Source organism: Mauremys reevesii, linkage group 2 (assembly GCF_016161935.1).
Source record: "Mauremys reevesii isolate NIE-2019 linkage group 2, ASM1616193v1, whole genome shotgun sequence".
Classification (NCBI taxonomy): domain Eukaryota; kingdom Metazoa; phylum Chordata; order Testudines; family Geoemydidae; genus Mauremys; species Mauremys reevesii.
The window spans coordinates 51,596,293-51,611,544 of NC_052624.1; the positions used below are offsets into that span (position 1 = coordinate 51,596,293).

At 40.6% G+C, this 15,252-nt stretch overlaps 1 protein-coding gene across 9 annotated transcripts in view; it reads left to right on the forward strand.

The window, feature by feature from the left end:
• Positions 1 to 15,252, forward strand: part of PHF14 (PHD finger protein 14) — a 288,520-nt gene that overhangs the window by 126,517 nt on the left and 146,751 nt on the right. For all 9 annotated transcript variants that reach the window (XR_005593828.1, XR_005593827.1, XM_039523434.1 and 6 more), the window contains exons 15-16: positions 11,826 to 11,876; positions 12,017 to 12,138. Coding sequence is in view for 7 of the 9 variants with exons in the window: in XM_039523434.1 (XP_039379368.1) it covers positions 11,826 to 11,876; positions 12,017 to 12,138 (173 nt within the window). In the remaining 2 variants the exon portion in view is untranslated. The remainder of the gene's footprint in view (positions 1 to 11,825; positions 11,877 to 12,016; positions 12,139 to 15,252) is intronic.

Sequence of the window (15,252 nt, forward strand, 5' to 3'; positions counted from 1 at the left end):
CCCTTTTTGCTTATTTAAAACTCATCAGCACAATTTTTCTTCCACTGTTTAGATGTTAGCCCTTGGGACAGTGTTTCAACACCTGGCACTTCTTAATAGAATATCTTTTTAATTAAAATAAAAATCATGCATTATATTTTAATTAAAACTTGCATCATAAAATGTTTATCCATTGCCCTTTTAGTTCATCCCACATTGCCTTTGGGAATATCTGCTAATAAAATAGGGCAATTTAAACACTTACATTTTTTCTTAATTAACAAAATATGGTGTCTGGTCCTCTGACACCTCACCTAAATGGAGATTGTGTCCCTATTTCAAAAAAGTGGTTCTTTTGTTTTGTTTTTAAGAACTCTATTTGAAGAAAAAATAGTATGATATAGAAAGTAATATTTTACTTGTAAAACAAATATGAGTGAAGTCATAGATACGTCTTGCTACAATCATGCTACCTTGTGCTAAGATTCTGTGACATTTTCCAAGCCAATCAAGATTGGGAAAGGTCAGTGCTTGATTGGGACAAAAAGTGTCTCTGTGTAGATGGTGATTGTTGGCAATTAACACTGGGTGATGGCTTTTGTAGGTTTTCCAGTAAAGTTCTTATCAGTGAAAATTCATTTGAAACAAAGGTGATTTAAAATTTCAGTGTTCTAAAGATGTATGTACTGTTAAAAGTTCAATATTTCAGGTATAAATGCCCAGAAGGCTTATTTTAGTGTTAGTTTTTCAAGGTCAGTTATCTAGAAAGACAAAGTGTTTTTGAAGATTGTGAAATCTAATGGGAAAACAATGATAATGTAATAGCTCCTTTAACACAGCTTTTTTAGTTGCCGTATGCATTACATAGCACATATGTAGATGTTTAATGATAAAAAGCAATTTATTTAGTTATCATTATTATCAAGTACATAACATTAATATTGACCAACCTCAGTCACCTTTCTGGTTAAGTTAATGTTATTTTAAAAGTTAGTATCAATTTGAAATCTAGTCAGTTTTAAAAAGTTAAATGTAGTTTCCGTGCTACCCTCATGAGTTCTCTGCCATTTTTTATGGTTGCAGCATTTTTCCTATTTTGTGTACGTTTTTTCTCTCATGCCTTTTGAAAGACTGATGCAAACTGGGGAAACTAAGACCTCAACATTGCAGTGCTGTCACACAGAAATAACATTACACAGCTGACTAGTCTTGTAGGAGATTTGGGACTATGCACCAGGCTAAAATTACCAGAGTGCATAAGTGTCTGCAGGATCAGGACCTTACTGGAGATGGAAAGCAGTGAAACTGGCTGTCATATGTGAAAAGTAAATAAACTGTACAAATAGTTTTTTTCCTCTGATCTTTCATTTATGTTTGTGACAATTGTTTGTAACAGTTGATATTGTTTGTAACAATTGTAGGTGATAAGTTCTGACAGAAGAGTTTGATTTTGTTTCATTACATTTGACTTTTTTATACATTCTGTGTTTCGATTGTAAGCATTTTATGACAAGAATCTTTTTTTCTTGTCTGTGAAGTGCGTAGTACTCTTTCTGATAGATTTTTTTGTATGAAAATATACCTATATTAAAAGATAATTATATAGATTGCTAGGTCAAGTGTTCGAAATTAGGAAATGTAAGATTTAAGGTTTCCCGTGCAACCTTAATTCTGCCCCATGTGTGTCCATCTTGTATGTTCAATGAAACAAAGGTTCTGTGGGGGAAAAATGGTATATGATCATGTAATTAAAGACTTTTGTAAAGCATATGCCCAAGGCAGCAGGATTAAGGCTGCATTTCCTAACTTTCTAATATTTGATTTCAGAAATTAAGTAACTTTTTTACATTTTTTTGTATGTTATTTCCCAGTACTTTTTAAAAGATTAAACAAACTATTATGTAGAACTGTAACAGCCCTCCCCAATTGTGCATCATAAGGAGGGACTGAATCTTAAACCTTCAGTACTTCAGCATAGACCTCTGCCACTTGAGCAACAGGACTAACTATGATAGCTAGCTGGTATCAGCAGAAAGCTGTTATATATAGAGGAGTATAAAAGGGTGGGCCATGTCCTGGATCATGGGGCGCCCAGGTACTAGTTCCTCCTATAATAGTTAAGACTACAGTCCTCTGATTGGTTCTGCTTGGTCACAACGCTGTACCCTGCCAAAGCCCCCTTAAAATTACACCTCTACCCCGATATAATTTGACAGATTTTACTGACTTTGAATTAGCTCATTATTCTGGGAGTATGTGTACATGTATTGGGATCAGAAATTGTTTTTATGATGGTTTACATATTACTCAAATGTTAAATGTTATCTTCATTTTTCAAACAACTGCAGCAGTAATGAAGGGCTCTGTTTTTGGAGCTTATCTGCTATAGGCAATTGAAATTGCATCTGTCCTGTGATCCGGCTGTCCCCTGCTAATGAGCTCCAAAGAGAGAGAAATCTGTTTTTTCTGTAAGTGAAGGTTACCTCAGCTATATGAACTCATTGCCATATTGATCTGCACAGTTGGGTTTGATTGCTAATGAGAGATGTGACTTGTAACTAACCCTTTTACCCACTGTTTGTTATTTTGTTAATTCTTCTAGCACAGGGGTCCCCAACGCGGTGCCTGCAGGTGCCATGGCACCCGCCAGGGTGTCTAAGTGCGCCCCCGTACTGGCTGGCGGACGAGCATCTGCCGAGATTCCGCCGACAAGCTGCGTCATCCAGAGGCATCGCTGCCGAAATGCCGCTGATTTTTGGCGGTATTTCGGCAGCGACACCTCTGGATTATGCTACTTGTCAGCGGCATTTCGGTGGCGATGCCTATTGACGTTGCCGCTTGTCAGCGGAATTTCGGCGGCTTCTCGTCTGCCGCCACGGTCCTCCGTGGCTCGTCGTCTGGTGCCCGCCAGACGAAAAAAGTTGGGGACCAGTGTTCTAGCAGGTTGTCTACATATATTTTAAAAAATAATAAGTAAAGTATGAAATGGCATGCAAAGGGTGAAGTCAAAGTAAAACATTTTACTTTGAAAAATGATATAATGCTATGATTTGAACATATTATAGGAACAAGTTGCAAAATACAATGAAATAAAGTAAAAATAAATTACATTGATATCAATTTCCAGATGACCTTCTAGAAGTAGAATATGCAATTTGATAGCAGAAATATGTGTTTACCATATTGTCTACATTTGTGTTTTCAAGTGTCATCATGTGTGTAAAGACTTGCCTACACATGATATGATAGGATCTCACCAACATTTTCTGCAAAGATAAATCATGTCTCACTCATATATTAGAATTCTCTGAATATATCAGTAAAGTAATGGATAAAGATGAATCAGTTGAAATTCTTTTAAACATTCAAAAACCCTTTTATCGGGTCCCTCAGAAGAGGATACTAAAGAAATGAAATAGTAATAGCATGAGAGGTAAATATTGTCATGGTTTGAAAACTGGCTAAGAGATAGGAAACAGAATAGGAATGAATGATCAGTGTTCCTTTTGGCAAATTGTTAACAGTGGCGTGTTTCCATATTTCCTCCAAGTTTCATACTTGGTTCAGTGTAGTTTAATCTGTTTATAAATAATCTGGAAAGGAGGATAGGCAGCAGGTTAGCAACATGTGCAGATGATACAGTTATTTAGTCCAAGGAAGACTATGAGGAACTTAACTAAATTAGGTGAATGTGCAACATAGTGGCTAATGAAGTTCAACATTAATAAATGTAAAATAATCTATATTGGAGGGGAAAATATGAACTACTCATACACCTGGCAAGTTTTTAAATTAACTGAAGAACTCTGTAAAGGGACCTTGGCATTACTGTGGACGATTTACTGTTCAATGTACAGCTGCAGTCAAAAAAATAAATAGCTAAGGTGTGTAAGGAATAAGATGGAAAATAGTACTGAAAATATTAAAAATAGAGAATCATAGAAATGTTGGGCAGGATTCTCAAGACATCATCAAATTCAGCCCTCTACACTGAGGCAGAGCCAATTACACCTAGACCCAAGGTTCTCAAACTTTTTTTATTGATGGACCCCTTTTCAAATGCAATGTTAATCATGGACCCTCAACTGAGAAACTGATTGACAAAAGTATATGTGTACATCATAGAACACGTACTGTTAGTAATGCTTTAATAAAAAGAGTATAAGAGTACTTAAAAATATCAATGAGATGGAGAAGCTTCTTCCTGGAGAGTCTATCTATGCTTGGTGTGATGGCTGAGAAGCAATCACTTCCAGTTGGGACCTGAACCTTGTCTTCATAGCTGTCATGGCAGAGAATGATGCGTCACGTATATATGTTGTTGGGAAAGGCAGCAGCACTTTCACTGCTTCTGTAACTAAAAGTGGGTAGGTACACTGCAGCAACAGTTGGCCAAAATTGGCAAGGTGTCTGTTCCTGAAACTTAATTTCCGTGTGTTGTCACAGGATAGTTCGAGCAGTACCTGTCCTGCTTTTCCACTCAAACAGCAAAATGACATAGCAAAAGTTGAGAACAGATCCCAAACCCAGTCATATTCCTCTATGTTTATATTTTTTTTAAAGTAAAAAAGTACTCTGCCAAAGCCAGTTACAGTGTGTTACAATTACCTGTGGCTTAATGGCTCGTATTGTTGCCCACTAACCCTCCCTAAACCTGTGCTGAGAATCACTTAGTAGACATGAGTTTTCCCCATGGTCCTCAACATCCAAGGATTGTGGGTTGAAGAAATCAGCTGCAGACCTCTCTTGTAAGTCATTGAAAAAGAGAGCGGGAAGTCCCTAGAATGAGTCCTGAGCTAGCCACAAAAGATCTCCGGTGAGACAGTCCCAACCCGTTACCCACGGCTCATGAAGATCTGGAGTGGCAGGTACCATTGATGCACCTACGGACCTGATGGGGACAGGCATCGAGTCAATGGTACCAACTCACAAAAATAGGCATGAACGGCACTCCAATAAGAAGACACTGCTGGTACGTTATTTATCTTCAGCACCATCATTGATGTCCCGTCTGACACTGGAGCGGTCAGTATGGGTGAGATCCCCAGCACTATCTGTACCACCACTGGGTCAGTCGGCACCCCTGGAATTCCAGCACTCGAGATGTCCAGGTATCTGACGTACTGGAGTCTCCCCTTCTCAGCACTGGGACCTCGGCACCGAGTCTCCTCCTAGTGCAGGAGTCTTCTTCAGTACCCTGCCACCCCCCCCACACTTTTGAGTGAGCGGTTGGACAGTGAGCTAGAGAAGACCACTTCCTACTCCTCCTCTCATGCTCCCTATGGTGCCCACTATGAAGAGGCTCCTTGAGTACACCTTGGTAGGCCAGCCATGGGCATTGCCACCAGCCTTTGTTCCATTCCCTGGGCTGCATATCACCCCCCACTTCTCGAGCTCTCAGCCTTTCTCTTGAGCCCCTGAGACGTTCCCCTCTGCTACGGTGTCTAGAACCTTGGAACCCCCAGAGGAGATTGCTGAGGATCAGGAGAGTGGAATCAAGGAAGAGTTGACTCCGAGGATCAACATATCCTCCCCACATGAGGCTGTCATGCCCCCGCCACCATCCCTAGCTGATGATTTCCAGGAATTGGCAAAAAGGGTTGCAGATGCACTGCAGATACCCTGGGAGGAAGTCCAGGACACCCATCACAAACTCCTTGTCATATTACACTCTTCCTCGACCTCTAAAATAGTCCTCCCCATCAACAAGGTTCTCCTGCAAAAAACATATGGCAGACCCCAGCATCAGTGATGCCTACTTGTAAGTGGTCTGATACAAAATATTATGTTCTGGCTAGGGAGATGGAATTTCTTTTTTCCCACCCTCCCTCCAGATCCATAGTCATGGACATGATAAACTCTCGGGGCTGTCAGCACCAAATGCAATCCACCCCCTGTGATAAGGATTGCAAGCGCTTGGACTTCTTTGGAAGGAAAGCCTACTCCTCAGCCGTGCTTCAGTTTCGAAACACCAATTGTCAAGCCTTAACGGCGAAGTACAACTATGTTAACTATTGGAAACCTGACAACTTTATTGATCAGCTTCCAGAGTCACGGTGTGGCTAGTTCAAAGTTATCATACAGGAAGGAGAGGAGGTAGCCAAAACAGTACTACAGACTTCCCTTGAGGCAGCTGACACTGCGGCCTGGAACATCTCCCTGGCAGCGCTTATGCAACTTGGATCGTGGTTACACCTTTCTGGTCTCCCTAAAGAGGTGCAATCGACAGTTGAAGACCTTCCCTTTGAAATCACTCTTTGTAGAGAAAACAGGTGTTTCTCTCCATACCCTTAAAAATGCCAGGGCCACTGTCTGCTCAGTTAGAGATCTGCATGCCTGGACAACAGAGAAAATTTAGTCTGAAGTCCCAGTGCAGACCCATCTCGCAATACCCAGCTCAGCGCTTTTATGAACTAGGTTCCCTGTGCGCATATCATTAGCCCACAGCCTTCCACATCACACTTAACCCAGAGACTCCCTAAGTGGGTCTCGGGCTGCATTAGCCAACATTATCAGATAATCACATGCCGTCCATGAGGTTGATCTCCTCATCTGTCGCCTTCTTCAAGAATATCCCTATCTCAGAAATCTGTAGAGCGGCAACGTGGGCATACCTTCGCAGAACACTATGTGATTACTGTGGATTCTGCCTCTGATGCCATCTACAGCTTCACAGTACTGTTATCTGTAACTGACCTGACTTCGAAGCCCCAGCCCTCCGATAGGTATATTGCTCAGGAGTCACCTAGAGTGGAGCACCCATAGGGACACTTCTACTTCGGAGTTTTTGTCAATGACTTTATGGTAGAGAAGGAACTGAGGAAGGTTAGCCTATATGTGCTGGCTAAGCTCGTGGCGGGGCATGAGGAGAGGCAGCACATGTGCAGGCCTGATGGACACTACAGAGATGCAATCTCATCTACAATGGAGCACCTTAGGGACACATGCCTTGAAGAACCATCGTTACTACACAAGTAACTTCTTGTTGCTCAAGTGACAAGAATCAGCTCTGAATACACACAGAGAACAGATTTATTGACTATGCTGGCATTTTTACTTACTCTTTTTCAGAACAGAACTATTTTACATCCGGAGAACTTAAAAATAAGAACAATTTTTATTTAAAACTTAAATTATTTTTCCTTATTAAGAGAGGACACCATGACAAGAGAGGCTTGAAATTTCTAGCTTCCTCTGATTTTAAGTAACAGTACAGGAATATAATTGCTATATCAATCAAACCAATGGTCCATATGGTCCCATGTTTTTTCTCTAACAATGGCCAGTTTCAGATGCTTCAGAAGTGCAAGAAACCACAAAGTCGGAAACTGTGGAATAAAATGTTCATAAAACAATGTTTCTTCGTTACTCAGTCAGTGTTGGCTTATGCCCTGAAGTTTGAGGATTTGTATCTTTTTCAAAACTTTAAAAAAAATTCTTACTTCTGTAACTCTGGAGTTTTTAATTTTCCATATAAATGACCAGATCTTTTTAAAATCCTGCTTTGTATGGTAACAAAGCAGTTTCAGTTGGAGTAGTAACAAAGGGTATCAGTTTGTTTTCCCCGTGTGTAACTATTGAATCACTGAACCAACTTTGTATAAACATATTTCCGTAGATGATTTACTTTCGGACTGAGACAAAGCATGAAAAATTACAACCAAAAAGATATTTGAGAAAGTTAGAAGCAACTGAAATCTTTTCTCAGTCTGTACTATCTAATTTGTTATCAATGAATGTTTGGTTACTTGGTGATATAGGTTTGACCTCTTGATGCCAATGGTCGGGGGCACAGGGATACATCAGGGTACAGGGATTCCTGGGTTCACCAAAATAATGCCATGTAAGAGCTCTAATAAAAGCCTGTGTCACACTGGTCAATCATAATCATTGTGAGATGTATATATAGAAAATGTGTGAAGTTACGTGTGTATGTGTAATGTAATATATATATACACACACACACACACACACACACACACACACACAACAAATCATGTTCTCTAGGTCTGCAAGTTAAGACAGGTTAAGAGAGAGCTACTTCTCTCACTCTGGCTGGTTATATGAAAATTGAGAAATGTATCCTTCACAATTAATGCCCATTTACAGTGTGAGCAAAATGCTAATCAATAGATTATGGGGGCTGGAGGAAAAAACAAAAGCAGCAGGAGTCATATTGTTCAGGGGTGAAACTTTTAAGTGAACTTTTGAAACTATATCTAGGGTACAGATTAATCTCCCAGGTGTTCCTTCAATCCTTGAGGACAACCTGCCACCAGGCTTGATTTTATGAGAAAGTGTCTCAATCAAACTGGTTGAAAATGTTGGGGGGAAAAAACTAGGAATAAGACATCTTGTAGTAGATAGGAGAATGGCTTGTTTGTTAGGTTTAGTCTCTAGGAAGCGTGTTATGATTTTGTTTTATATGTAACTGTTTGTTTCCCATATTCTTACTCACAGTCTTTTGAATCTCTGTTCTTTAATCGTAAATTTATTCTTGTTTTCACTATCTCTGTATATCTCTATAATCTCAGTATTATGTGTTTAAGCAAAGTGGTGATCCTAAGTTAACTCTTAGAAGCTGATATGTACTATTACTTTGGGAACAGTGTCTATAAGAGTTCTGTGGAACAGGGGCTGATCACTCCAAATGGATTCTCAGAGATCTCTGGGTGTTGGTGCGTGTCTATCGCTAACTGTAAAGAGAGGGCAAGACCTGTGGAGACCTGGAAGGTGCTGTCTGTGTTGCCCGAGGCTGGTAGTTTCAGGGAGTTGATCCACAGCAGGCACAGACAAGGCTTGCTAAAGGCAAGTGGTGGTGAGGTGCCTCACAACCCTGAGTACCCCAGGAAGCATCACAATAGGACTTGTCTACACTTGTGGTGGCATGTAGGGTACGTATAGATACACGCTGCAGTGAAAGGCAGGCTGCATCCACACTGTGGTATGTAGCTACACATTGCAATGAAAGACTTTGGCAGGAGGGAGGCAGCAGGTAAAGGCTTCAGCAGAAAGCAGCCACTAGAGCCTTTCCCCACTGCTGGAGCCTTTTTCTGCTGCTGGAGTCTTTCACTACAGAGGGGAAAGATTTTGGCAGTGGGAAGGCCTGCTTGGGCTTGTAGAAGGATGTGCAGGGTATATTCCCTAAAGTTCTGGTGTGTCTGTAGTCTACTCACCTAACCAGTGCCTCACTGTCTACACTGCTATCCCCATGCTAGCTGGATGTGCAGTGCCTGTACTCTACCCCACCACCATAAGTGTAGACCTACTCATAGGACTCAGACATTCTAACCCACTCTCCTGCAGTGCTATAATACAGCTGCATCAATTAGCTGTAACTAGCTAACCAGCAGTGTGTCAAGACTTTTTTTTTTTTAACATTTGTGGTTGATTATTGGAATGATCCCTGAATTTCTCAGCTTCATTTTCTTGTTTTCTAGAAAGGGTTTTTGGGGGCAATGAGGGGAAGGGTGGTGTTCAGCTTGTGCCAGTTGTTTAGCACATGAAGGTTACAGTTAATACTGTTTAAGAGAGATAAATGTAGTGACTCTCTCAAGGTGGACTTCTGTGTGTGACTTGCTTACTTGATTTGAAACCTTAAAATGTGTTGCTGTAGAGATCACCGAAACCTCTTATGTTTTATTATAGTATGTTTTTTCCCCTTAGAACTGTTAGTATAAACTAAATTAAATAATTTATATTCTACAGTCAATTGGCAATGCTGGAATAGTTTTCACTTTTGGTGATAACCATTCCATCTGTTCTGTGCTAGTAGCCAATGAAAACAGATGGTATTAAATTCACAGTTTAAATATGTTGCATATTTTCTTTTTATATATTCTGAGTGCTTTAATCTATGATTTGTTTTCAGTACTTTGTTTCATAATTTTAAAAGATATCTGTCTAATCCTTCCATATGTATTTGTGAATGTTGATATATAGTTAATGCTGCAGCTTTATGAACATCTGCCAGATAGTTATTGGCATCGCTCCCTCCATGCACTTCAGTCCACATACATCGAAAGCTGTTCAATTTGACAAAAGGTTTTGGGGGTTTGACTTAGTTGTCCTTCTTAACATTGAACAGTTTTAATTTCCCCAGTACAGAAACATTTTCTTCACTTAAATATGAATTAGATTTGGAAAGATGCAACTAATAGCAACATGCCTGTTAATTTTTGGCATTTATTTGTTTAAATGTTAATTTATTCTGAGTATGTGAAGAAACAATGCACGTGCATAGTATTAGCAAAAGAATTTTTATTTCCTATTAATTGTAGATCTATGGTATTACATTGTAATATCCTTGGAGTATAAAGAAAATATATAATAAAATTATGTGAATAATATACTCATACACAGAGTTAATAGTGTTTATATATATTGTTATGTATATAAAAGAAAATCCAAAAATTTAGAATGATTATGGAATGTAAAACCTTATTATATATTGTCACACACAAAAAATAGGTATATGTGTATTTTTGGGGTAAATTAAAATAATCAGGTCAAGATTTTCAAAAATAGAGGCCTAAAGTTTGGCTTCTAAATTAATATTCAGGGACCTAAATAATGTTGTTTTTCTCACTATTGAGCTTCTAGCAGCATCCATTGACCTCACTGAGTGCTCTTCCCTTTTGAACATTGGGAAGATGCCTAGATATGGATTTTGAGCCTAATTCTAGCCCCCTCCCTATTTTTTAAAATGTTGGTCCAAGCTTTTATATTCTATAAGCATTTCATTTTTTCACATTCTTAATCAGATTATGGAGTGAGAGTGGAAGGTGAGGAAATATTAATAAAACAGAAATTCGTATTCATTGATGTCATGATTTAAAGCTGGTCTTTCTTTCTTTCTTTTAAAATTGTTTACCACACCAGCTGTTCTTGTCATGACACGGCACACCTGTTGTAAGCATTTCCACAGCAGATCTGTGCTTGCACAGCACTTTGATCTTTTATTTGTAGAAGAATAATGCATCCTGCTTTATTTTTACCCTTTTATGCATAAACAGTGTTTCCCCAGTTCCTTCAGGGACTTAAAATTTCCTAGCATGTCAAGATCGGGACACTTAAAACTCTCCACGGGTACAAGGTGATGTCTACATTAAACTACAGATTTTCATCATTTTAATACTTAGTTACGTCTCAAAAGCTTTCGATTTTAGGAGTGTGTTCTGGCCCTCTTCTCATGAAGGGTAGGTGAATTAGATAAGTAAATGTGTTGATCTTGGTTCTGCCTATAAAAGATATTGGATAACATCATAAAGTATGGATTTCTCTGCTCAAATGAAATAGAGGGGGAACTGAAATAATTTTCTAGAGGGGTCAAAGATTTGAGGTTAGGTTTAAAGTGCTTTTACAGGACATTGTATGCAGATAAATAACAGTACAGTATCTTGATTTAGAGCTAGTGGATCTTGCATAGCACTTGCATACATGCTTGAGGAATTGGACTCTACTCTTAGAAACAGTTTGTTCCCATATATGTGTAAATTATATATTTGTTAGGTTGCAATGGTCTATAGAAGGCTTGTGTATTTTTCTAGAATATATCTGAGAAGAAAACCATTGAAATTTATTTTGCTGGAACAAGAATCCACACCTCCAATCCAATATATTAAATAAATGTAATCACACACACTGTTTTGATGTTGCTGTGTATTGAATAGTTTTGAAAAGACCAAGGAAAGTGCTCTAATGTTTACGATTGTAGTTATCTTTGCATTCGTTCAATAGTTTACTTTCTAACAAATTTCTGCAGATATTTCTCTTGTGAACAGTAGATTAATTGTAAAGACATTTTGTGTTAAATTAAATTAATTTTAAAATATATTTTCTTTTAGAGAACTAGAGGACGAAAACGAAGCTTTGTGCCTGAAGAAGAAAAGCCTGAGGTTGGGATAATAGTGTATTTTTTTTAACTTAGATTCACAAAATATTAAACTTCAGGTGTGTAATGTTGCCTTCAGTACTATAATTGAAAATGTTTGCTTTCCCCCTCCCCACCCCTTTCTTTTGATTTCTTCTGTGACAGGAACGTATTCCTAGAGAAAGACGACAGAGGCAGTCTGTTCTACAAAAGAAACCCAAATCAGAGGATTTAAGAACCGAATGTGCTACATGCAAGGGGACTGGAGACAATGAAAATCTAGTCAGGTAGGCTTAATGCTGTGACTTTTTCCACAGGGATTAAAGTTCTATCTTCATCAGTTTCTCATCATGGCCATAATGAAGAAAATCACAATATAGAATGCTTTTAAAAAAATCTGATTTAGGGGAATGTTACTTCGGAAACATTGATTTGATCCACTTATTGACCTGCCACACACACTTACACTTAAGATTTAGATGTAAATAAGCAACATAATCTGTTTTTCTAACACAAGAGAATTCATTTTCTTTTGTCAGGGTGAATTGCCTATGTTTTATAACAGGTCACAAAGATAAACAAACTGGCAATTTGATCAAGATATTCCAATATTAGAGTTACAGCACTTCCCTTATGTAAAAACCATTAAATCAATTAGCTTTGGTAACATTGTTCTGAAGTGAAGTGTATGTTATTGTGAGGAACATACACATTTTTAAAAAATGTTTTAATAGTCCCCTGTCGCGTCACACCATAGTAAATGCTTCTCATATGGAAGAAAGGTGAAGAGCTGTCCTGCATGTGGCTTTTAGCAAGCACAGGATTATAATTAGGAGTCTAAGCCAAGAGGGGAGTGATCTGATGTTGCAGAACGACCATTCTTCCTTGAGTGCTTGTTCATATCCATTCCAGTGTAGGTGTGCGCGCGCCACATGCACCGCCGCCAGAAAAGTTTTTCCCTCAGTGATATCTGTTGGGTTGGCTCTGGTGCCCCCTGGAGTCACGCCCTCATCGCGCTGCGATATAGGGGCCTGCTGACCCACCACCCCCTCAGTTCCTTCTTACCACTCATGATGGTCGCTGGAACGTCTGTTCATCCTTGTGTCAATACAAGTAGTCTACCCAGTGGACATTGTCTCTTTTTCCTGTTTATAGTTCATAAAACAGTATTTATTATAGTTTTAGTGTTAGATAGTAGTAATAGAGTAGGACTCTGCTTACTGGGGTTTTGTCTTCCCCAGTATCATGGCATGTCTCGGTCTCCGAGGTTTAAGCCTTGTGAGACTTGCCATAAACTCATGCCAATTAGTGACCCTCACTCTTCTTGCCTTAAGTGTGTGGGAGAATCTCACCTGTGGGACAGCTACAGGATTTGTACCCAAAAGGACAGGGACCAGAGATTCAAGTTCCTCCTCATGGAGGTGGCTCTTTGTCCCCTCTCGGGAGCCAAGTCACAACTTGGTACCGAGCACCTCCATTTTGGTGAGAAGTGTGCTGGCTTCTCTGAGAGATAGGCAGCGTAGCCCAGCCTCTCTGACACCAAGAAAGGACTCCTCGTCTGCATCCCAGGACTCTCGGCATCAATAGGGATCTCCGATGCAGAGGAGATCTACCTCTCATGGGGACATTCGGTGCCGAAGAAACAACAAAAGACAGACGGGATGCTCCCCAACTCGGAAGCCTTCTGGTCACAAGGAAGCCAGCAGAGTGAGACCCATGTCAGGCCACTCGGGCTCAATGGCTGCCAGTCTGGTACTGCCGACTCCAGCCTAGCAAGGGGAACTGTCGAGTCTGGTACCATTGGACTCTCCTCCAAGTGAGAGCCATAGGAGTGCAGTGATGGCATTTCGATCTACACCAGAGGCATTTGAGGCAGCAAGAGATCTGCTGTCCCTCCTGATACTGCTTTCCTCCATCAGTTAGGAACAGGTACTGAAAATGAGAATGGCTACAGCATTGGCCACAAGTGCTGTCAAACGGAAAACCAGTGATGATTTCGTAACTTTAGTCACCCCCTTCCCGGCACCACTCTGATACTATCTGGCACTAAACCCCCGTGGTCATCAGGGAGTGACTTCTCGTCATCTAACTCCGAACTAGAGTGCTACAGCTCCCGCAGGAGCCAGCACCGCTCTGACTGCCGGTACCTCGGTTTCCACTAGTGGCCTGGCCTGCAGAGTGGCAGGTAGCTGTTCAATGGCCTTTTTGGACCCCCTAGGCTTTCCATCAGGCCCAAGCACCTCAGACAAGGAGGTTGTAGTCTATCGCATCGGAGGGTAGGGTTCCCCCACCTCTTCCCTCATTGCAAACTCAGACTTCTATATGAAGAGCAGTAAAACAATTCAGGACCTTCCTTTCGAGAGCACATCTCTCTCTTCAGAGCAGACAGACTCTTAGCTCACCACTTAAAGGATTTGAGGGCCACCTTGAAGTCACTAGGACTACATACCCCAGCCCCATTGAGGAAGCACTTTAATCCCCAACCTTTGCCACATTTCTACTAACCTCAGTGGAAGCAGGATTATAATAAGAGGCAGGGTAGGTGCTACAAAAGGAGGCCTCCTCCCCAGCCCTCATTGACCCATGGGCCTTGGCTCTCTAGACAATCGCCTGGGTCTAAACAGGCCTTTTGAAGGTGCACCCGAGGACGGTGTACCAGGACAGTGTCTGGACCCAACCTCCCCTATCTTTATGCACTGGCTGTCCCATTTCTATCAGGTGTGGGCCCATATTACTCAGATTGCTGGGTGCTATGCACGATAGGACTAAGATACCCTGTAGTTCAGTTCCTCCCTGCCTTCCCATTCTCTCTCCCTGTCCCTCTTCAGGGACCCTTCTCACGAGCAACTTCTAATTCAGGAAGTGTGAATGCTTCTGCAAGTGGGAGGAGTAGAGGATGTTCCTCCGGAGCTAAGGGACAAGGGGTTTTACTACCATTATTTCCTAATCCGAAAGGCCAATGTCAGTCTGAGACCCATTCTGGATCTGTAAAATCTCAACAGATTCATGAAGAAGCTGAAGTTCAGCGTGTTCTCCTGGGCCTCCATTATCCCATCTCTTGATCCAGGGAACTGATATGCCTCTCTCGACTTGAAGGACAATTATTTTCACGTTTCAATCTTCCAAGGCCACAGAATATTCCTCTGATTCGTTGTGGGCGAAGTACGCTATGAGTTCACGGTACTTCCATTCGGCCTGTCAGCAACCCCTCAGGTTTTCACAAAGTGCATGGTGGTTGTCGTGGCTTTCCTAAGGAAACAAAGAGTTCAGGTATATCCCAACCTCAATGACTGGCTGATCAAAGAGCAGATCGGGGCCCTGGTGGAGGCAGATATACAGTTAATGTTGTCAATCTTTCAGAAGTTGATAAACATGCAAAAATCAACAATCTCCACTGGCTA